Source organism: Cupressus sempervirens, chromosome 11 (assembly GCF_028749045.1).
Source record: "Cupressus sempervirens isolate cs-2001-9-10 chromosome 11, ASM2874904v1, whole genome shotgun sequence".
Lineage (NCBI taxonomy): Eukaryota > Viridiplantae > Streptophyta > Pinopsida > Cupressales > Cupressaceae > Cupressus > Cupressus sempervirens.
In genome coordinates, this window is record NC_143128.1 from 721,926,981 (window position 1) to 721,952,646 (window position 25,666).

Sequence of the window (25,666 nt, forward strand, 5' to 3'; positions counted from 1 at the left end):
TTCAAAATCATTAGTCTTGCCTTGTTTAGTCCAATTTTGTATAGATAAAAAAGGTAAAATGATTAAATATTGAGGAAATCATTTTGAAAGCATGTCCAGAGTGTTTCTTTGAGACATGCGACCAAATTTTTATGACAATCTTGTATTTTCAATTACTTATATCCAAAAACCATTAAAATTTCATTATGAAAAATTGTGTCATAAATAAATACTTCTTTATGATCACCTCATCCTCATCGATGTCTAGTCAAAGTTTCAAAGTTAAATTCCTTCTCACTCCAATGTTATGACTCACCTTTGAGAAAGGGCAAGAGTAAGTAAAATTAAATAAAATAAAAAATTAAATGAAGTCACTTTTTAAAATGAAAAATGGATAAATAAAAGGAGGTGATTTTGAAAAATCAAACATTGTGAAATTAAAAGCCATAACTCAATCAGGTTATGAGTTTTGAAAAGTAAATGTAGGAGGTTTTGAATGGTAAAAAGGGAATACAAAGGTAAAGATAGATTGGTACATAGTAAATATGGAGTAAGTAATTTTGCATATGACTTGTTTGACAAAATACAATGAAGAGGTGTTTTCATGTGGAACACAATGATTGAAGATTGCACACCAAAATAATAATTGAAATGACTTTACAAAATTCCAAGTTATGCAATTTGTGGGTACCAAGCCAACACACACAATTGTTGTCAATTTTCTCTATCCATAATTATTGCATCATCCCTACCCTAATTAGTTAGATATAATTTACTTATTTAATTAATTGGGCCTAAGCCTTTAACATTCCTCCATCATCACATTAATTAAACATATCTTATTTATTTATCCTACATCCATGTCCTCTACTTGATTGAATAAACTAATTATTTAACCAATTATCTTAAAGCCCCAAATACTAATCTAATTCACCATTAAAATGACAATCATATCCATAATCAAAATTAAAATACAAGTCACCAATCCATCAACATTCAATCTTGGGCACTGGATCTTTCAAACTAATCGTAGCCACCCATTTCCAAATACCATTGATCCAATTTGAAATTAAATTTTAATCCCAACCATTTATCTAATTAGGTCAATCCTAGTCCTTAATCCAACAACCACTAGCATTCAATCCAATCTCCCTCTTGAAATCAAATTAAAATAAATCTCTAAAGTGATCCTATCGTCTTCTCATAAATCAATCTCTACCCTCCATATCCTCATAAAATATATAAATCAAACAATCTCTAAGCCATTTTCAAGGAAGAAGATTGAATGCAACAAATTTATGTTTTAGGATTGGGCAACCATACTCAATATCAAACATCAACCATCACTTGGAGTGCAACACTTAGGTCGTCAAAGGTCTTTGGAGTAAGAGATTTTAAGTTTTTCTCATTGAGTATTCATGAGCCAACTTACCAAGTGAGTTACACACCCAAAAACTTGTTACAAGTTTATATGTAAAACTCACAAGTCAATGAAAAAAATTGTATATTTTGGTTAATAACTCTTCCATTGCATGCTTGTGGTTAAAAACTTACCACAATCTCTTGCTTGTAGTTTTAAAAACACAAATTCCACTTCATTTTTACACAATTAGCAACTTAGAGAACATGAGGATTGGCAATGGCATTTTGTATGGTTTCAACAATCTTAAATTGAGCTTGGTAGCAAGCTCTCCACACTTGATTTTGCCCTATATCTACCACAAGATCCCAAGAAGGATGTTGGTGTTCTCCCCAAACCACCACAAGGGGCATTACCCTTCGACCTCATTAGGAGCATATCCCCAAGAATGTCGGGAGTGGCCTTGCCCCTCAACTTTTTTGGGGTCTTGACTCCCAAATCTTGATTAGTTATTGGGATCTATTGTCAAGTCAGAAACATGATTACAATGAGAGTGTGACAATAAATTGGGATATAACACAGTGGGATAATATTGCCAAGCTTTTCCTTAATTTTTTTTCCAAGTCCCAACATTTTAAAATTTTAGGTTTGTGAGTTCAAGTTTTTCAAGTACATTTTGCATTCATTTTTCTATGTGATCTATAAGGTAGGATTCACATTTGATGTGTATTTCCTACTTTTTAACCTTATATTTCATCGTCCATATTTTTGTTAATGTTTGTCAAAAATATATAGTTGGACAACATGGTTCGCCTAATTTGTGCAAATTGATTATTTCACAATGCAATTTTTGCTTTCCTCTTTGTCCCACCAATATCTACAAATTGCCCACTCAATATTATGATAGATTTTTATCTCTTCTATTAATATTGTTTATTCTCAAGATAAATAAAAGTCACTTCAAATCTAGGCCAAATAGTCCAAGTGTGGGAAGTATGTCCCTCTTCAATGTAAAGGGTGTATTTACTAAATACAATCAATTATTGACATACAACACTTGATATGTAGAATTTATAGCATAAATACATTTTTGCAAAGTTAAACATACCTAACAACAAAATTCTTGAAACCCATGTTATTATTGGGTTTCCTCAAAACTCCAATACTCATATGGGTCCAATCTAGGGCCAAGTTCATGATCATTTTAGGTCTAATCTAGGGCCAAGTTCAAGGTCAATTAGACACTAGATTCATCATCCCACTTGGCACCTCACAAGTGGGATTCAATGCCATAACTAGGGGAACCTTGAGAAATCCAACGGCTTACCAAAGGAAAAAATACTTTTAAATTATTATTTTTTACACAAAATTGTTCAAAATACCTAATTTCACCCTTAAATAATAATATTTTGTAACGGTCACTTTCTAGGAGACATGAGATGAGTTGATGGTTGGCCTATTGTCTGAGTTCTTGTAGGCCAACAAGTTGGTAAGGGGTCTCACTCTCAAGCTTCTCATAAGATTTTAGGTTGTATTTGAGTGAGATTCCAATTTGCCTTTAGGGTTCAGATAGTATTAGAGATCAAAAAGCTTCAAACAAAATTTTGTTTTGAAACTGGAATTGTATTTTATGAATAAATGAAGAAATAAACTAAATTTTTGCAAGTTAAGTTACAATAAAAAATAACAAAAAAGTGATATTATTTTCACTTTATAATAAAAAGTATGATCACTTTTTAATCATGTAGTTTAATAATAAAATAAGGGGGTGACTTTATATAAGTCAATAAAGTAAAATAAAATAAATGGATAAATGAAACCTAATTAATAAAATCAGGAATTGTGCTGAAATAAAAGTAACTAAAAGGAAGAGGAGGGAGCATCTCGGGCAGTCTTTGGGTTATTATTTGGAGAAATATTGCTGAAGGAGCTTCAACATATTGGTGGCTAGGAGGACATAAACTCGTGTACCTTGTGAGTTGGACGTTCATCAACTACACAATTCATTCCTATTTCGCAAATGTATTTGGTTAATCAGCTTATTGGAGCATTTGGATTCAGAATTTGTGTGTGATTTGGTGCACTAGCATGGTTTGTTCTACAGACGTAAAGGGAATATCAATTGTTTGTGTGGGAGTTACTCTCAGTTAGGCTATATATGCTTGAAAGGAGCTGGAAACAAAATATAATAAAGGGGAATTGTTGTCTAGTCAGATTACTGTGATTGTAACATATAGATTGGGCTTCAAGGCTTAGCAATTCCAGACCATTCTCAGCTATCTCCGCTAGCCATACATATCAGGAGCAGCTGACGTCATCTACTGGGTTATCGCCTTGGGTATTTTCCTGTGGTGATAGTGTATTCAGGTTTTATTAAGTGGATTAAATTGGAAGGAGGCCAAAATCAGAATTGTGATTGGAAGTTTAAACTTTCAAGGTTAGTTTCAGGCCTGCAGTATATTTTACAGCAGTCGTACTGCATTTTTCTCTTGCTGATGTCTCCTGATCAAGAATATGTAGCACATCTGAGTCATCCCGGACCTTGGAATTGGTCAAAATCAGGTCGCAGGGGTGTCAGAATGCCTGTTAGATCTGAATCGCATGTTTTTGATCTCTCATTACCTGGTATGATTCTTGTGTTGGCCAGTCGATAGGAATTTAGGGAGTTTGGCACTTGCATTGGATAGATCATCGTACGCCAAGAGTCTTGGCCTTGTTTCTTGTCACTTCAGTTTGTAAGCAATCGCATTGCGTTCTAATTATTGTATTCATAAGGAGTTTATATGTCAAGAGTTGTTTCTCTGATATTTAGTTTGCACGCCAACCGTTTGTATCAATGTACAGCTGCTGTGGGTGCATGCCTACATTGTGTGGGTGATCTATGTGCATTCAAAACAAGAAAAGAAAAAAGAATTGCATTGGCATTAGGGTTCTTTGCCTAGACATCTTAGTTACTCTTTCAAAGTATTTAACTCACATTCGACATCATTTCAAACAATAATTATCAGACTGAAGCATTGAAGCAGCAAGTAAAGAGTTTGTATGCAAAGTGTTTGACGAATTTCCTTGAGCCTTTTATCAGCATTTTGAGGCAAAAACTGGCAAGGGATTTTTCAAATTGTGAATGGACTGTGCCGTGAAGGTTTGTGTAGTTGAAAATTAAATAATTTACTTAGTGGTGGGAGCTCCACCCTCAACCTCACCTTGATCTCAATAGGGAAAATTCAAGGGTTGTTGCTCCTCAACCCTATTTGGATCTCCACTCCCGAACCCCTATTAATGATTGGTATCTCTTGTCAGATAGGAAACATGATTAGAATGAAGGGGTGACAAGGCTTTGGGATCTAACTCTCCAGTGTTTGAATTAAACAATCTTGTTGCATAACTCGCCAAAAACCTCGTTAGATGAAGAAAATTCTACATATGACATTGCTAGTGGAAGTGGCATTGTAAGATATTGATATTTGACCATTCATGAATTTATGAGTCTTGTCTTTTAAAACCATAGGGTATTTAAATATTTTCTTATGGGAAATATGAATATCATTATGTTCATTTCTCTTAATATGACATATCTACATTTACAGGATCATCTTGACAGTTGATCCATGTGTGAGTGCAGTACAGGTGCAACCCCAAGTTTTGCTTGATTGCTCAGGCACTTTAGGTTACTTACCGCTTGAGCGAATGCGAGACACACCCAAGTGAACTTGTGGGTACCCACAAGAAAGGCCACCCAAAAAAGTGATTTTGCAACAAACAAAACCATTTCTAATGCTTTCATGCTCCTTAATGATGGATTATGCTCTAAAATACCTCTATTTTATGTTTGGAAGTCATTTCACAAGTGCAAAGCAACAAGAAAATCATCTTTTCCTCAAAGCTGCCACTATTGGACATCGAAGTTTGCTTCATTTTTTTTGATGGTGAAAGCTACAAAGGAGTAAGATGTACCCCAAAAGCTTAGGAATTTGTTGGACAAGGAAGTTTCAACCTTTGAGGGTGAGTAAATCTTTCAGTTTTTTCAAAATTCTTAAAGATTTTTAAAATTAGTAAGCTCTAAATATTTTTTTGAACTTTTTATGCATAATAAGGGGTTATAATGCTGTTTTTTCTCAATTTTTTCAACACTAAGTAGGAGATATTTTTCCAAAGCAAGTTTAATTGTGATATTGCTATCTGGATTTAATAGTGTTGTTTTTGAGTCAAACTCATTGACCCATGTTTCATGAGTAGTGGTTCACATTATCCCATCTCTCATGAGAATAAATGGAACACTCAAACACTCATTGGATCTAGGTGATGCTCACAAAGGTGATGCACTAGGACTTCCCGGGAGGTCACCCATCCTAGTATTATTCCAGCTCGAGCGTGCTTAACCATGGAGTTTTCTCCATGGTTAAAATCACTCCGCTTGCAACACCATTTGCAAAACCTGCACCAAGCATTGTGCCTTATGAACCATTTATTAGAAAGCTCCTTAAATTCATCAATTGATAAGTAGGAGATATTTTTCTACAGCAGGTTAAATTGTGATATTGCTATCTGGATTAAACTGTGTAGTTTTTGAGTCAAAATTCTTATGACAGAAGTTATGCGTGTTTAATATGTTGTGGAATCTTCTTATAAGGTTTTAATGGCCCAACAATGCTTAAAAAGAGGAATGCAACATATTGGGGAGACACAGCTGATCAGTATTTAATGCATAGCCAACTTACAAAAAGATAAAATTTGACAATATATGAAAAAAAAAAAGAACCTTTTTAGCATAAAATGATCTTCAATACTTTTTATATTTATTATCAAAGTGAGGCAATCAAGGTAAATTATTCAATCAAAACATGTGCAAACAGATACATTGCCGCATGAGGCAATATACATATTAGTAGTTACCCATGGAATGAAACTAAAATAGATATTAACAAACTTTAAGAGATTCCAAGCTCAATTATAGGGCAACCCATTTTTTCTTTCCAAAGATATCAGAGGGAGCAACTACAATGAAAACTTGATGTGAGAAAGGTAATTTATATGCATTGTACATAGAGGGGAAGTGATATAACTTATTTAAATTTCTGCTTATCATTGTCCTTAATCATGTGAAATATATATAAGTACATTTGAAATATTGCAAAAGGAGAAGAAATAAATAATGGCAGAGAAATATTACCAAAGGAGACCACGCAATGCCATACAACAAAGTCTGCAGCAACATGCACGATGTTAAATAAATTTTTAATATATAGTTTTATACAAAATTAGAGAAACTAATAAATTGCATTCAATGAGAGAAGTAGCTGATAGATGAGGTTGAAATGTAGCATACATGTAGGAAGCTGGCAAGCAACCCCACGCAAAGGAGCTTCTTTTCACTAATGTAACGTGTCAAGAAGGGCATTAGAAACAACTGTAGAAGCATCATGAATATCAAATTTCTGTAGCAATATTCTGCGTATACTTTATATGTGAGAATACCAATAAATGGTTTTGTCAAATCATAACTAATAATCAAACAAGAGCATTGACATTAACCTGTGATACTGCACCTGCAACTGCAGCAATCAACATTAAATCTGCAAATTGATCCTTATCAAAGGAAAACTTTGCTTTCAAATAGTACTGCAGTCAAACAAACATAGATCTGTTGAGGCTCTAAAATATATGAACCAAAAACTTAGCATATACAATTTAATCAAGGTTAAAAAAAATGGGAAATGTGTATTGCCCTTTTAGTACAACAGTTTGTCATGATTTATATTTAATTCCCTATAGCCATTACACTCAGAATGCATTCCCTTGAAACATTTTGTATTGGAACTCAATTCTTTGCAGCTTTGTATCACACAATTAGGTGTTCCATGTAGGGTCTCTTCTTAACTTTCAGCCATGTACACTATGAAATGGAGTCACAATGTAGTATAGACAACACCACATCATGCGGTAACTCACCATAAATGAGAGTAGTCTTTCCATTTAATAGTTTTCATGATGTATGTAATGTGCCCATTTCCTAGGTTGATATCTTTTGCAGTGGTTAACCTATTAGCAGGGGTCTCATAGGTTAATATAGTGGATAAGTGGCTGATTCAGGGATCTTGTGGCCTCTTGGGAGGTTTGCATGTTATTTCAGAAACTCAGAGCCAATCTCCTATTTTTTACGAGGGGTACCATTTTAGGAGATTGGAAATTTGCCCATTGGCAATTAATCATCTAGAGTTTGTGGAGTCTTGCAGGGGGCTTGATGAGCCATTTTAAATGTTTAAAGATACTATCATAAAAAATAGGAGACTAAAAGATGGTCTGTTATGTTGTATGAACCATTTCAGTTGATTAGAGACAATTTCCTATTTTTTAGGAGACTGCTAGTTGATCTGCTAGTTTTTGACATCATCGATAGACTAGGTGCATCATGAAGTTTCAGTTGAAGAGGTCAGGTGAATGGTCTTGAAATAAATATTAAAATATTAAAGTTCCTCTATAGTTGACTTTAATGTTATAGTTAATTAAATTATAGTTACTTTTAGAAAAGCCTATTTGAGGAGTAAGGTAAAACTAAAAATTAAAGAGAGACATTTTAATGTTTTAGAAATGGTATAATTCGTGGAGAAGTGGTGTTGGGTTTCTTGGAGAGAATAAAAGTGTCATGTCCCCAATTTTTGCCCTTCCTTAGTGACAACATTTCTAGCAGGGTTGGTCTATTATCTGGTTCCCATAGGTCAGTAGAGCGTAGAGGGAACCAACCCAGAGACTTTGAGAGTCATGCATGAGCTTTTCAAGTAGTTTGGAGCAGTAGACAACAGTTTTCTACAATTTAGGAGGGATTCCTAATTTGTTGGGATTGACTAGGAGTGGTCTAGGAGGCATTTGGAGACCTCGGCAAACGTTTTGTAGACGTAGAGTGCATCTCCTATTTTTTAGGAGGAACTCCCAGTTTAGTGACAGTTCTCTCAAAGGTGCACACAGCAGGGGAGTCATTGGGACTCAATTTTGGTTGATTGGGGCTGTCTCCTACTTTTTTAGGAGCATCCCTAGATTTTAGGGATGGACTACCAGTTGACACATCTTGTCCGACATCAGTCACAGGCAGGTGACAAGGTCAGATTCATGTTTGATTGGTCATTTTGGGCCTTTTGGGACCATTTGGAAAATATTTTAATATATTTTAATATTTCCTAAGTTGGTGATTAAATAAATTAAAATAAGGTTAATAATATAACCATTTTGGAGTAATAAAGGGATTTTGGCTTCAGTTGATCAGGTACACCTATGTGTTATAGCTCGTTGGAAAGGTCTCAAATTATTATACATGATTTTTACTATCTGTAGACTTTTTGGTGCCTTCAGCTATGGAATTTTAATAAAGTAATGTTTTTCCTATAGCATGGACGACTTTAATTGGGAAAATGTTATTTTATTATATTTTATTTAAAGGCCAAAGTGTAATTCCCCTTTAGGGTTTGACTTATAGTTGGAAGGGGATATAAGGAGATGGAGACCTGATTTCTTATTATCTTTTGCATATTGAAAAACTTGTTTTTGTGAACTGGCTCTGAGAGAGCAATTCTTCATCTGGGATGGAAACCCCAGGTTCTGGATTGGCTGGGGTGTAGCCCTCAGCAATTGTTGGCATTGGATTCTTCAGACAGTGTGCGTTGCTATCAGGGATAGAGTACGCCATTCTTTATTGTGGATTTAGGTTGCAGATTGATTCTTTCAGCTGGGATGTGATTCCTTGCAGTCTTAGGGCCGCCATTTGCAGTAGTTTGGCATCATTGTTGGATGTAAGCTCCTTGGAACTGCATTGGATTTATTATTTGGCTTTATAAATCAGAAATCTGCTTGGTACGATTTATAGCAATTCTGATTTCGCTCTATGCTCTTATTTATTTTCAGTCTCCTCTCATGTTTATTGTTCATTATTCATTACTTTGTGAAAACTATCAAAAAACACAAAACAAAAACAAAACCTTTTGCAACTTCTGTCTATTCTCAAAGACCATCAAAGAAATCACAGAAAAATATAGTTTATTAATTTAAAAACTACAGCAGATCAGCAAGGGCATCCATCAGGGATCTTTCAAAAAGACCTTTCGAAGTCAAAACATTATTATTGAGCTATTCTTTTTTTCAATAACTTTTCCTGAGGCTTGAAGAAGAGAAACTAGGGTTTCTTAGATCAGCAATTAGAGAGGGACAATTTCCTTCTTTATTCAGTTACCTTCAACTGTGAAAGATCACCCAAGGGTTTGTCTACAAGAAACTTTATACGAGGTTTCAATTGTGTTTCAAACTCAGAGAAATTGGTAGTCTATTTTTAGATTGCATCAGTGGTTATAAGCAGGGTTTCATTGTTATTTTTAAAGATAAGAAGCAGATTTGACACTTTTGGCACTATACATTGGCCATCATTTACTCCTACAGTCAGCCACACCATTAGCCTGCAAGTAGAATTGTTTTAAGAGGTAACATGGGGTTTTAGAGCAAGTTTCAGATCATAAAATTACTCAGTAAAATCAGATTGTGTAGACAATCAGCAATAGTCTTTATTTGACAGTTAGTATCTTCCAGTTTGGGCAATGGAAACTTTGTTGCCTGGCAACCCTAGGGTTTGAAAGAATCAGATCTATGACTTCAATTCCCAGAGTTATGACACCATTGAATAGCTGCTGTTACGATATGTACCAGATTTTCATTACCTGCAATAAAAACTTTAAGTTTGTTGAATATTTATTAGTCTGTATTTTGCTATTTTTTCCTTCAATTGCTTTCAATATTTGAAAAAAAACACCCAAAAAATAAGAAATTGCCCAAAAACGCAAAAACTAAAAAATCAGAAGAAATAGGAAAAAAATCAGAAATTGCCCAAAACACAAAAGCTGAAAAAACAGCAAAGGTAGAAAAAAATCAGAACTTGCAAGAATTGGAAATTTTAAGTCCAAATCAGTGTTGGGATATTTCATTGACAATAAAATCTCTTGGCCTGAATATGATCAACGTTGATAAATATGGAGTCCAACATATCCAATTTATCTATAACATTATTTTCATGAAGAGGATTGATGGCTGGGGACAACTACCACCTTCATAAATCACCTACCTTAATGCCCACAATTAAACAACATATGCTCTATGAGCATAATGAATATATGAGCCTTTTATTAGATTTTAAGTTAATTTTATTCTTTTACTTTGATGAATATTCCTACTTTACTTTCTATTAAATTAAAAATAAAATATTCACAAAAAAGGTAGGGTGGTAGAAAGGCACACACACAAGTCTAGCAGGACAGATTCCATAACAAAGATGGAAATAACAATATTAAGAAGCCATTGCTGCACGAGTACTATGAAAAACTTTTTATCTGTTTGCTAGGGCCAAGTATTAATCATCCACTCCAAACAATATTCATCCCATTTACTTTAGAACAAGATGTAAGATCCATTACTTGCATAGGGTTGGGTGGATATTTTGCAATTGACAATTTTTAAGGATCAATCACAAAACATTGGTTCCAACCACAGTGTGTGAGACATAGTCTCTCCTACTTCTAGGGGAAGGCTCTCCCTTCTTATTGCTACTAGAATCAACAAAACACTAAATGCTATTTACACTAAGCTAAATCAGGGCAGGACATTCATCTTATTCTTTTATTTAAGAATAGCTGTTTATTATTACAATACAATCTTTAATCAATGGTGTAATTCACTTACAAAGTATTTATTGGAACAATAATTCCAACAAACAGAAAATTAGATGTAAGAATAATCTTTAGTGTACCAACATTTTATGCAACCAAAACACTGATGAAAGTTCAAAGTTTTCCATGGAGAACAAGAGTGAAACACATGTGCAGCTCAATGTCTCCAACACGATTTCACCTTGTATGCACTAACGAAATAAATGAAGCAATACAAAGTGTGTAGGCTATTCCCTTACTTGAGTGTCCTATATTAATCTCAAACTCGATAAGCAACTCAAAGTTTGCTAAACCAAATCTGAAACTAAATTATGACTTTGAACACAATATATTATAACGTAATTGGAAAATATTTGCTTATTATTAACAGAGACCAAGAGGTCATTATATACAAATGAATGGAATGAATTTTCCTTAGGAAATGATCGTAAAGAATAGAAACATTCTATTCTAGCTAAAAGAGTTACAACTAACTAAATATTAGAAACATTCTAATATTTACACTAGATTACAAATAGATTACCATTAACTAATAATAGATGATTATCTATTATCGTAATACCCTCCCTTAATGGTTAATCTATCTAGAACATGAAGCTGTTAAAAAGCATAAAAGGCAAATTTTGTTTGCTCAGAGTGCTCCGTGCTATTCGCTATGGGCTGCAAACCAGATTGCTTAGATTGTGCAGCTAAGCGTTTCCAACATTCAATCTTCATGTGCCCAAACTTGTGGCAATAGTTGCATTGAATGTTCTTCTTCCAGGAGCCATCTAAAGCTGGAGCAGAAGCCTTCTGCTGAGACGACTCCTGAAACTTACCTTGATCCTTCTAAAAGGATTTAGCAACAAAGATTTGCTCTGTGGAGGTGGAGCTTGAATTGCCACTGAACTGTTGTTTCCACCGATCTTGCTGAAGCAAAAGTGTGCAGAGATTAGTGAACTTTAGATCAACACTAGAAGACACGATGTTGAGTCTTGATAAAATGCTCATAGGACTTTGGTAAACCCCGAAGAGTGATAACCACAATGTCCTCTTCCTTCATCTTGCAATTGATGACAAGCAACTAATCATAGATTTCCTGAATCCTATTCAGGTGTGCCAAGAGTGAGGTTCACTCATCCATGACAATAGAAAATAGAGTGTTCTTCAAAAAGAAAGCTTTGCTTTTGTTAGAAGTCTCATGAAGACCTCTGAGACCTATCTAGATCTCGGTAGCTCTCTTGCTGGATGGAATCTAAGAGAGCTGATCATCAGCCATAGATAATTTGAGAAGCATCACCGCCTCTCGATTATTCAGATCCCAAGTATCCTGATCAGTACCAAGAGCAGTTGGACGCTTCGTAACACCCAGAACAAGTTGATCGGTGTTTCGGTATTCAAAAATTGCGATGATCCGCTACTTTCAAGTGCCATAATTTTGACCATTGAATTTGGAGTTGTGCTTGAGCAGAATGTTTGCTAGAGATGCCATAGCACGTTTTTCAATAAAAAAAGTAAAAATCAGATAAGGCATGTTTTTCAAGGCAAAAAACTAGAAGACCTAGAAAATTTGGTGACTCAAAAGAGAGCTCAAAAAAACCAAGAAGGAATATGTTGTCAATTTTTGGATCTATTGGCTCGAAAATTTGGCACGAAAATCAAGGCACCCAAAAAAATGGACAACCTAGTTGAGCTCTCAAAAATTCATCATGAATTTGTGATGAGAAAAAAATTTCTAGCCCAAAAATTAGGGTTTCGAAGAAAATCCTAGTCAGCAACAATGGAGGCAAAAAAATTGCAGAAAGATTCCTGATTTTTCCTAGGATAGAGGCATTTTTGTTGAGGCGACATAGAGGATGAAGAGTTGACACAAAGAAGGGAGTTTGAACAAATAATTTCAAAAGACATTATAAATTTGTCAATTTTTTTGAAGCATTGGCTCTGATACTATATTACGAACTCTAAGTAATTGGAAAATATTTGCTTATTATTAATAGAGATCAAGAGGTCATTATATACAATGGAATGATGTTTCCTTAGGAATCAATCATAAAGAATGGAAACATTCTATTCTAGCTAAAAGAAAGCTAAAAAAGCTACAACCTAAGTCACAAGGTTCGGCGAATATCAAGCTTGATATTCGGATATAGCCGAATGTGAAACTTACCAAAAAAAATCGTTGAAATCCGCCGTTGATTCGGCTGCTACAAACGGACTTTTTAATGGAAGTCAAATGCATTTAGAAATTTCCGTTTGTAGAGTTTTGGCGTGCAAAAAAATCTATAAAATGCGGTTCAAACCCTCAAAAAACACCCTGCGAATAAATTATCCTGAACGGCGACACCCTTTCTCTGCCCTTCGTCGTGCGCAACGCGTTCTCTGGTATTTTTCGTGCTCTACAGTCATCAACGCCCGTGCCCTTTTCCTTCCTCGACAGTCTCTGAAGCTGAGCGATTTGTTTTTTCAGCAGTCGGCAACGCCCATGGAGTGGTTCACTTTTTCCATTCGAATTATAGTTTAAATTTTTAATACTCGCATTTCATATTATATATTAAAGTTTACTCCAATTCATTTGTAATAAGGCGATTCAATTTTTCTCTAATATGTAAAAACTTTACTATAGTTTGTATTTTCTATAATTTTTTCTATAATTTTAACTTTTCAATATGTATTAATTTTATATTTAGTTTCGTTTTTTATTATATAGTTTTTAAATATAATTTGTATATAGTTTTTTAAATATAATTTGTATATAGTTTTTTACATGATATAATTTGTATAAAAAATTTATTTCAATTTATATAATTTTTGTAATCAATTTAATTATGTAATTATTTTTTGTAATCTATTTTGTAATAGTTAATTAAATATTAGATTTATTTTTTAAAATTGATTTAAAATAGTGATATATTAATTTTTAATTAATATAGTTCGAAAACTTTTAAAATATTAGAGTCTATTAGATATATATTAATATGTTTACTTTATTTTGCTTTGTAAGTTTATAATTTTTATTATAATTTAATAAATAAATAGATATATTAGTTTATAATTTTTATTATAATTTGATAAATAAATAGATATATTATATTATGTTTAATAAATTATAAATTTATAGTTCAATTTTTAAATAATAGAATTATTAGTGTAAAAAGTTGACCTTTAACATGTTTAATTTTAAATTAACATTTTTAAATTATTTATTGAATTATTTTGTTTTAAAATTTGAAATAATAATATATTATTTTGTTTTTAATTCTACAGATTGTAATATGGCTCCCAACAAATCAACTTCGGAGGCATGGAAACATGTGACTAAAAATGGTCCTAATAAAACTCAGTGTAACTTGTGTCCAAAAGTTATTACTGGAAGTTTAACAAGGGTCATGGATCACCTGCTTGGTATTACGACAGGTAAAGGTGGAGGTGTTACTGCATGTCCAGGTGTGACCCAAGAGCTTAGAGCAATTTTAGAGAAAGAGCATTCATCTTCTATTGCTCAAAAGATGAAGAATGCACAAAAGAAACAAAGAATTGAAGACGTCTCTAGATTCACATCCACTATACGTTCATCTTCATGTCTACCTCAGGTTGTAAAGCCAACAAAAGAGAGCGGAACTCTGAATAGCTTTTGGAAACCATGTGAGAAACAAGTAGTTGATGATTTACTGGCTGATTTATTCTATACTAGTGCAATTCCATTCAATGTAGCTAGAAATCCACTTTATCGTCTTGTATTTCAAAAAGCTGGAGAGTTTGGCAAAGGGTATATACCTCCTTCTTCTGAGGCTTTGAGAACAACTCTCTTAGAGAGGTCAAAAGATAGAGTGACTGATAAATTAGCTGTGGTCAAAGCCTCTTGGAAGGTAACAGGGTGCACTATATTGAGTGATGGATGGTCAGATATCTGTCAAAGACCATTGATTAATGTTTTAGTGGCTTGTCCTGAAGGTGTTGTATTCTTAAAGGTTATTGACACTATGAATCATAAAAAAACTTCTGAATATATATTTCAAATATTAGAAGAAGCAATTCTTGAAGTAGGGGTTGCAAATGTGGTTCAAGTGGTTACTGATAGTGCAGCAAATTGTGTGGGAGCTGGCAAGCTGATTGTAGAGAAGTACCCAGAAATTTATTGGAGTCCATGTGCAGCTCATTGTTTGGATTTGTTGCTACATGATTTGGCAAAATTCCCTTGGATACATGAAGTAATTCATAGAGGAAGAGAAGTTGCAAATTTCATACGAAATCATCGTCTCACATTGAGCCTTTACAGGCAACATGCATCTAGAGAGTTGTTGAGGCCTTGCGATACAAGATTTGCTTCATTTTATATCACTTTGAGAAGAGTGGTTGAAGAGAAAGCAGCTTTAAGATCTGTAATCTGTTCCAATGTGTGGGAAAATTCAACTCTCTCAAAAAGTGGTAAGGGGAAGATCATAGAGCAAATTGTTTTAAATAGTAACTTTTGGGAAAGTGGGGCAAAGGTTTTAAATATATGCGGTCCAATTGTCGACGTGCTCCGCATGGTTGATGGTAACACTCCTTGCCTTGGAATGCTTTATGAAAACATGGATCGTTGCAAGGAAGCAATTCAGAGAGCACTAAATAATGTGGAAGCAGAGTACATAGAGATATGGGAGACTGTTGATTTAAGATGGAAAATGATGCACACTCCTTTACATGCAGCAGCTTGCTATTTGGAGCCTAAACTGTTTCACATTGATAGACAAGGTGATGCTGAAATTATGGCAGGGTTTTATGAAGCCATTAGTAGATTTGAACTAGATCCAACAATTGCATCTCTAATTAGAGAACAATGTTGGAAATACAAAAAAGCGGAAGGGCTGTTTGGAATAGGAGCAGCCAAATATGATATGACACGAGATGAGGTACCTGGTTATAGATGGTGGATGAGCTATGGGGCAGAAACTCCTGAACTTCAGCGATTTGCCATTCGAATTTTGAGTCAAGGAGCAAGTTCATCAGCTTGTGAGAGAAATTGGAGTTGCTTTGACCACATCCATTCCAAAAAGAGGAACAAGTTGTTGTCTGGAAAGTTGGGAGATCTTGTCTATGTTCGCAACAATTTAAAATTGCTTATGAACAAATCAACAAATGAGTCATCTTCACAAGAACAGACTTTAGAAGACACAGCAGTACCAGACGCAGATGAGCCTGACTTTTTTGAGGAAGAATTGGGTAGTGATACTGATGATGATGCTACACCATCTAAGCCAAGTGCTCTTGATGACTTCGAGCTTTCTTGAAGCTATGAAGTCTTGACTTTTGATTGTACCTTCGCAACAAAATAATATCTTTGCTATTGTGATTTCACATGTTTCTTATGTTTTGTACTTAATAAATGTCTCATCAAGCTTATGAAGTTGTGAGATCTATTTAGCAATTTTTACTATTTTGATAATTGATAAGATATATTACATACATCTAGAAAATAATTAAAATTGTATAAGGCGAATTTAATTCGAATTTTTTCCCGAATTTTTACTCTTTCCCGAACTTCATTCGAATTTTATAGTTGCCGAACTCGAATTCGAATTCGAACCTTGTGACTTAGGCTACAACTAATTAAAGCTAACTAAATGTTAGAAACATTCTAATATTTACACTAGATTACAAATAGATTACAATTAACTAATAATAGATGATTATCTATTATTGTAATACAATATGCAACTCAAAGTTTGCAAGATTGAGTTCAAATCCTTCTTGAACGAAAGCACAAAAGTCACAATTAATAGCTAGAAAATGTCATCACTTAAGACCTTGATTTAACACAAAGTTTGAAAGCAAGTTGCCTCTTTTATTGAAAGCAATTTAATTTACATCTAAGCTCAAAGTCTTAGAGTGCATATACAAATTGGTAGAGTTTTCTTGCTTTGCCATAAAATAAAAATTACAACGAGCACCCTCTTTTATTTATAGGTGAGGGTTAGAGAGTGAATGTGGGAGAAACCCAACTAAACGAAATGTATTCAACAAGTAACTACCTATAGTTGATTATTCAACGTTGCAAGTCTTTATGTCCTCTAATGAGATTATGTGTAATAACTTTACAAGTGAAAAGGTCACCAACAATTACAACTTGTTTTTTAATTACATGTAATTTGTTGAAAATATATTGCAAAATGCATGATGAAAAATAAACTAAGTGCTTGACAAGACATGAATCCTATTACATCAACCTCCAAGAGGTCTTTCTGTCACTAGATTCTTAGGTGCTGGAACTCTTCAAATGTTTATATGGTTGGAACATCTACAAAAAAAAATAGTGACCCCTATATTTGATGGCATCAAGAAGTTACTGATTTTCATTTTAACCCATGATTGGAAAAATGTTCACAATCCCTCTTATTAGTTCGCTACCACCAACTTGGAATTAATCGTGAAAGCATTCTATGCTCTCAATCATTTTAACACTTTTTCAGCTCCTTGTATGCTTTCGATGTTCTTGCTTGTGCCAAGCTCCAACCTTGAAATCCACTTGCAAAATGAGGTCCATGATTTATTTGTGTAGGGAGATAAATCATATATATATATATATATATATATATACTTGGTCTCAAAAATGGAAAGTATAATGTGCAAATGCATATATATATATTTTGAAAGGTCACTTTTACGTGTAATTGGGGTTTCAAAATTCGATTACAAGTACATTCGGGAAGATTTTTTGCTTGCATTCGGGTTTTGAAAACCCAACTGCGAATAGGGAAAAGCCTTTGAATTTTTCTGGAAAAGCACTTGCAATTGGGTTTTAGAAATCCGATTGCAAGTAGGGGAATGACTTAGCCTCTGTTTGACAAAATGGACTTGTAAATTGGTGTCGTTAAATCTGGTTACAAGTGGGGAAGGACATGCATTTTGAAGCTCTTATTTTGGGGATTATCTTGGATCTTTTTGGGATGAACTTGCATCAATTTTTTGAGGGAAGAACTTGCTTGCTTACAAAGACCAACACATTCAATTTCTTAATGCAAAAAATCCTATTCAAATCTGAAAAATCCTGTGCAAAATGATGGGGACCAAAGGAAGATCAAAACCAAACTAAAACAAAATATATACATAAACCCTAGGCATTTGATACATGTGGAGAAGAAAAACTTTGGAAACAATCTACAAAATTGAAGTACAAATGCAATAGAAAAACAACATACCTCTTTAGAATTACCATAAATGTAGAAAAAGTTCTTAAAAATGTGATAGTAAGGGGCTGGAACAAAAAGGACTTTGCACAAACTTGAAAATAATCCCCAAAAAGCGCTGCTCTAAATCGGAATGAAGATCTTCAACTCATGGCTCTATATAGATGTTTCTAGGGCAATATAAGCCAAAATGAGTTAAAACTTCTCCATAAATGTAATCTGCAGTCTTCAAGAATTTCTTGACAGATGGCAATGATGAAAACCAAAATCCTCTATTCCAGCACCAAAACGAGTGAGATTCAATGCTTGAAACAAATCTAAAGATTCATTCAACTCCCTATGTTGGGATTCATATCACCTTTTACAATTGTGGATGCATCTCAAGCTAAAGACGTTAACTTAGGGCAAAAGAGGGCTTTATGTTTAGCATAACGAGATGTTTTAGTGTTTTAAGTTTTCATGTAATGCTGGAAGTCATTCTCTAAATGTCCGATTCCAAACCAAACATTTTTAGAACTCTCATTCTTGAAAAAACAATGATAGAAGGCCAATGTCGGGGTTTATACTCCACCTTGCAAGAGAAAATGAACTCTCAAACCAAAAGTGTTGAGATTCAAAGAAGATGGCATTTTTAAAAAATGCATTGCAAGTGCTTTTGTTTTTAAACAATGAATCGCTTGTTGGTGGGCTTTAGAAACCCAACTTAAAGTCAAAATGTTATACTAAAACATCTTCACTCCTATTAAAATGTCTTCACTCATAAAAACGACAACCTCATAGCCATGTCCGTGTTTGTATTACAATTTGCAAATTGTTTTTGATTTCAAAATGAAGAAAGAGATATGTAGTCAGGTTTTAGAACCATAACAGCATATATGAATGCCTTCTTAAAACATTCCTTCTTAATGATTCCTTCAAGTCAGGCTTTTCAAATGCTTTTGCAAACACCTTAAAAAGGTATGAGGGATGGAAGCTTCTAATCAGGCTTTAAAAGCCCAATTTCAAGTTGCAAATTAAACTTAAGTTACATCTTTATACGCTTTTAACAGCTTAGCTGGGTTTTAAAGCCTTAATTGCAAGCATTTTTAAAACAAAACCAAATGACCTTTGAGTCAAAGTGTTAATGTCAGAATTTGTCTTGCAACTTGCAAGTCAAAGGCAAAACTCTTTTACTTGTACTCGGGTTTTAATAGCTCGCTTGCAGGTACTTTCATTCTTCTTTTTCTCTTGATATAAAGCATATTTTTAAACCTGCATTGGCTCAAAATGATCGGATTTTGAAAAGCAGAAGACCTGAGATGCAAAGAGAAGCAAAAAAGAATCAATTCAAACAGGAAAAAAACAATTAAAGACTCTAAGATTTTAAAAAATTGAGCATTTGTAGCCAGGAAAATAAAACCCAAAATTCCAAGAAAGACTTGGAAAACTCAAGGAAAATCTTGAAAAATGACACCAGAAGGTTGTAAAACTAAGGTCAAGGCATGATGCAACCATCAAATTTTGATCTCAAAATGTCTATCTTAGAAAGAAAACCATGATTTTGGATCTTACTGCATGGTTCGTCTTGATTTTGTGAACTCAATTTTGAGGACAACACATAGATTGAGGTAGTCACGCATAAAAAAGGAACAAATATCAAATTTCAACAATGTTGTTCACACTGCACACTTTCAGCGATACCATCTGGATCCCACAGTTAAATAGATGACTATCTGCACAACAAACAGAAAATTGGCATATCATACTGCATTTGGTATTTCAAAATAGCAGACGTTTATTAATTCAAGGTGATTCAAATTGTTTGAACGACTGCAAATGACTGTGTGCTTAAGATTTGAATATTTAAGGACCAGCTTAGAACAGTTTTTTCTTGCTAGAAATGTGTTTAGAAGATAGCCCTTCGTCTGTCACTATGTAAATCTCAGTTAAGAAACAACAGTGGCAATGCTCGTGAAATAGCTTCTTATGCTCTAATGGAATAATAATTGATGCATGCCCACAATTTTAAATTTCCTCCTCATAAAGCATACAAAAATGAGATTTTTGGATGGAACACCTAGAATACAGAAGAGTCGCTACATGTCATACCAGCAAGGAACCCTGTAATCCAGCCTCACCAAGGTTGCTGAAGAATGTTATAACTGAGACTTGTGACAAAATCAAGCTACACAAACAGTGAAAAAGGATAAGAAAAACTACTTCACCAAAGTGAAGTATATCAAGCCTATGGCATTAAGTTAATATTACTAATTATCTCTGTAAACATTTCTGATGGACTGTTAAATATTGGGAGAAAAATGAATTACAGAATATGTTACTATACTCAGAATGCAAAGACACAAGAATTAGTAATCTGTTAAACAATAGTTAAAAATGGGCAAGAAAACTTTATTTCAATTTCTTTTACTATGCACAAGATAAATCAATGTTTCTTTGTTCCAAAGGCAGATGATATATTTGTTCCAATTGCTTTCCCATTGTTTTTGTATGCAATACTCAGCATATAAAGAAACCTTTGTATGGAAAACTAATACCACATCCACAAGTGCACAGAATTAGTTTAAATATTTAATACAATATTAAAAAGCTTCGAAAGGAACATTCTCTTCCACAAACTTGAGATCTACTTTCTCTATGACATAATCAAACCAGCTTATTTGCATTACACCTTATCAAACAAATTTCATAAATCATTACTTTATCCTAATAGCTAAGTCATAAGTTGCTAGTTTGGGTATGGCTTTGGGGTTTGAACATCCGAGGATTCTAGATAGAATTCCCAACTGGATAGACTAAGGGTTGAGCCCCACTATTGCCACCCACCACCCTTAAAATAGCACAGCATATTCCCAACCCAAATATCTTAGTAGGAAATATAGTTTATGGCTTGGCATCTCCTCCTCCCACCCACGCTTGCATGCAGGGGCTCACTTATTCTAGCAGGTTAATTAATGAATGACTCGCCTTACAATTCTATGGACTTCTCAAATTAAGTGGGCCCCTGCTATTCTATGTTGGAGGATATAGTTATGGAGTTCTAATTATAGTTCACAAACGATTAGGGTATTCAGGGGGAGATGACGCCCATATCTTAGTTCATGCATCTATATACATTAGTTTCTTGAAGTTCAATTATGCCTAGATATTTATGATCAAGTAAAATATAGTATTGGGTTCTAATTGTCTAGACCCAAGTTTAAATAGGCACCATTTCCCTATCTATCTTTGTCTAACTAAAGCGAAGCTCTAGAGGAGTACGAAGTTTTGACTACATAGACATTTAAATGTCAAAGGGTATTAAGCTCCTCTGTTCAGATTACCAGTCCTCAAAAGAAAACATTTACATTGTAAAACTGAACTAAAAGTAATATTTTAAAGAGAAGTTCAAGGTAAGATAGTGCAATCCATATAGAAACGAAGCATTGGATGCCATTTTAGTTGAGTCTTGGACATGGCATCCCTAATTTTTTTTTTCAAAATGTTCCATGAAAACTTCTTTTGGACTAGGTTGGGACTGAAATTACTTGAGAGAAGCATATATCTGGTTTTCTATCTCCTTTAGTATTGTGATAGTGATGATTTTTCTTGTGGGTTCACATAAAAAGTTTCACGAGGATTGACCCACAAGGAAGCCAAGGTGCCTCTTGGCCTGGGCCTTGAATCTAAACCCAAACGAAACCTGTTCAATACGGCACCTAATCATGCTCAACTCAATAGCATAGCATAATAAAAAAAAGCTCTCCTAATCTCCATTATTTTCTAGCTCTCCTGCTATTTAATTCTGCTTGCATTAAGATTGAATTTTTACTCTTTTTGATGTTTTTTCTTGCATGAGACTCGTTCTTTATTCTTGAAGTCTACTGTACACCTGCACTACAATACTTGAATCCATATTTCCTTTTAAGTAATGAATATAAATGACCTTTTTCAAAACTTATTTCCTTAGCCTTTGAATCTCCATTAAAAGTTGCACGTTATGACTTTTCTTCAACATGTGTATTTTAAGATAAGACTTACGCGTTGGCTATTGTCCTACATAGATGTGGCATCCCTGTCAACAACTTTTCTGCCTTACATCCAGTTACAATCCAATAATATTATTAGCAACCTAATGGTATCTGTAGAATCCATCCCATATAGTTCTTAATGAGTTGGTATGCTTAGCAATTATTCCAAACATATCTTTGAAATTATCCGTCATTTACGCGAGCACATGCTGATCTTTGTTTAGGGTACAATTCCTCGTCAATTATCAAAATTTTAATCATTAAAGAGTCACATTAAAGAAAGCAATAGAAAGATTGCAAAATTTTTTTTATCTAAAATTTTCTTTATAATTTCGAGTTCCTATTAAGAGAGAAGCATGGCAGGGTAGGAAGATGTTTTCTCTAAGTCATTTACTCTAGCACATGCTGATCTTTGTTCAAGGAAAATGTTCCAACTAGATATTACTAAGCACTAAATCCAATTTGTACCAAGGGATTAAAACAAATAGTTGTTTTGAATGTTCAATTCCTCGTCAAACAGCACTTTAAGCATTAAAGAGTCACATTAAAGAAACCAGTACAAAGATAAAATATTTTGTATCTTAAATTTAGTTCCTATTAAGAGAGAAGCATGGCAGGGTAGGAAGATGTTTTCTCAAGAATCAAAAGTATGATAAGTCACTAACACAAGATGCTATTGTACACATTGTTTCTCCCATGTCTGATCCACGACAACTCTTGAAGTCCATGACAACTATTCTGTTGAAAAGCTTAATGTAGGTTTGTGGTAGTGAGAAATGGAAACAAATCATTAGGTTGCAATGATAATTGGAACAACAAAAAAAGTTTCCATGCTATAAGAAATGGTATGTATACAAGGGAATGCACAGCAATTTACAGTTTTAGCATGCATTTGTCAAACTACTGTTAATTCAAATGTGCATAAAATCCTCCTCATGAGATCACTCCAAAATATTAGGAATAGATCATAAATATAAATAATTGGTGTGAATAGAACATGTGTTTTCGTATCAGAGTAAACTATCAGTGTTCTCCATGATTAGATTCATATTATGAAGATGCAAATGTATAACGATTGATGACTAGCTAAAAGGAAGTTGCATTATGTTACCCCCCTAAAAGCTTCATACATGTTGCTCAAAGCTTACGATGACTTTTCCTTTCACCAGAGTATTGAACTTGAACCTTGAACCCATTCGAGTTCAAAGTTCAAAATTCAATCTATCTTGGTCTTATTGGGACACTTTGTTTGGATTATTTTGTTTCCTTTCTTTGAACTTGAACTCCGAACTAAGTAAGTTCAAAGTTCAAGTTCATTCTCCGTGTTCATATGTTTGTCTAAGCTCAATGAGATCAATGTTATCTTTTGAAATCGAACTTTGAACAATCATTTGTTCAAGTTCATAACTCATTAGTCATGTTTTGCTTTCTTATGTCAATGTTGATTTCATACACCAGAATTCCTATAGTTATCGGCTTTGAACTTGAACTTTGAACCTCAAAATGGTTCAAGAGTTAATTTCATTAGCGCAAAAATCTTTCCAAAAAGGATGAAGTGACACTTTGTAATGAATAATTGGTATGAAGGGTGGCGAAAAGATTTGTTACGTGCGAGGTCAAATTCACTCATTAATGATCAAATGCTCTTGTCAAATCGGTACTTTCCATATTGAATCATGATGCAGTTACCTATTTAAGGTTGTTTTAGTCTGCCTTTCTATTTCATTATGCTCATTGTTGAATGAGGTAAGTGTTCATGCTTTCTGTGGAGTTGTAAGCAGTATGCAACATAGATGTTCGTGGAAGTGCCTTGTCTTTTCTTTTTGGCAATGAGTCCTTTTTCCAATTTCCTTGTTGGTTACCATTAAAATTCCTACTTTAAGTGGAATAGCCCTGTTAGACCTGTTATCTCCAAAAACTGCACCCTGAAATTTGCTTTAAGTCCTAAAACTTGCAGCGATTTTGGAGAAACAAGGGATCAGCCAAAAGTTGTGGGTAACTTATAACTTGGCTGAACCTCCGGATCCTAGGCTGGTTCTTGTATAATATATCTTATACCTTACTTATACTAATGGGAATGTGAAAAACTTTTAGATGGAAAAGGGTAAAAAGATGACCTAAAACACGGAAAACTTAAAGAAGTAAGGTGATACACCAAAATTGATAACACAGATTATTGCTATACTTGAGACACAATGAAAGATTTGACAAGACATTCACAAGAAACCTTATTTGAAAATCGGCTAATTCACATCAATAATTTAAGAGAAGGTCTATGAACTTGAAAATATACGAAAGGAATTTGATCATTAATCGAATACATCAATAATTTAAACACAACTCAAAACCTATGAACAACTATTTGGATAAAGAAGGTACAAGATAAGACATCATTCAGAAAGGCCTATAATTAAAACACAATTTGAATAACATCAATCACCTTAACGCACACAACTAAATTTGTCAACTCCAAAACTGGTTCCAATGAAAACTTTATTTCCATCAAAGGCCCTCAAAAAAGTACATCTGCATAATGGATCAGAATCATAAAAAAGAAAAATTACACTTAAGGATCAAATCACATAAGCGTCCTTCCTCAAAATTTGAACCTCCCTCTCAAAAACTTGAGGAGTATATATAAACAATACACTGTCTCAAAACAAGAAAAGTTGGGTCGAAATAATGAGTTAACTCATTATTAAGCACCTCTGAAAAATCCAAAAACATGCTCAAAATATCCCGAACTGAAGTTCCACCAACCATGCATAAGAAAAGTGTAAAAAAGTCCCCCAAACTGCCAATAATCACTCCATAATGCACTCTGAAACTTTCCGTCTGAACTGTGACTTCTAAAAATAAGAACTGCAGCTGTTTTCTTGAAATTTGGCATATATAAAAATACCAACTTCCCTTTCTTAACTCCATTTATTTGCATGATTTTTACCCTTGGACTTTACTATTATTATCATTATTATTTTATTGTATGAATGTTTTATTATTATTATTATTTTTTAAATGCAATTAAAAATAATAATAATAATAATAGTAAAGTCCAGACTTAAGAGTAAAATTGCATAAATATTCATTATCTTTAAATTGATTACAAAAGAATCAACTAAAGTATAATGACTTGAAATATATTCATGCAAAAATTAACTCAAACAATGCAAATGCATTCTAATAATCCCATGCAAAAAATAAATATCTCCATCCTCTAAATATATGCAATCGGACCCGAAATTCTCTTAAATGGCATTAAGGAGTTTGATAAAAGGAAAGGTGAGTTACTTTGTCATTTGGTTTTTTTATTTCTTCTTTCTAAAAGCAAGAGTAACCAAATGCAATAGGGTTATGGTGAAACCCTAGCCGACATGGAATTTCATCTGTAATTCTCTTTCGCTTTGAGGCTATTTTCAGTGCATCATACCGCCGTTAGACGCCTTTTACTGGTGTATTTGTGTGTCTTTGGTCTCTGTT

At 33.8% G+C, this 25,666-nt stretch overlaps 1 protein-coding gene and 1 long non-coding RNA gene across 3 annotated transcripts in view; one reads left to right on the forward strand and one right to left on the reverse strand.

Moving 5' to 3' along the window:
* Positions 1–25,666, reverse strand: part of LOC149531691 (Major facilitator superfamily protein) — an 84,685-nt gene that overhangs the window by 13,043 nt on the left and 45,976 nt on the right. For both annotated transcript variants that reach the window (XM_089811062.1, XM_089811064.1), the window contains exons 6-9: positions 20,271–20,346; positions 6,872–6,958; positions 6,666–6,746; positions 6,510–6,542 (exon numbers count right to left, since the gene is read on the reverse strand). In XM_089811062.1, the coding sequence (XP_089667188.1) occupies positions 6,510–6,542; positions 6,666–6,746; positions 6,872–6,958; positions 20,271–20,346 (277 nt within the window). The remainder of the gene's footprint in view (positions 1–6,509; positions 6,543–6,665; positions 6,747–6,871; positions 6,959–20,270; positions 20,347–25,666) is intronic.
* Positions 3,641–25,666, forward strand: part of LOC149531692 (uncharacterized) — a 34,398-nt gene continuing 12,372 nt past the window's right edge. Inside the window, exon 1 of the long non-coding RNA XR_016359070.1 lies at positions 3,641–3,776. This is a non-coding gene — a long non-coding RNA (uncharacterized LOC149531692). The remainder of the gene's footprint in view (positions 3,777–25,666) is intronic.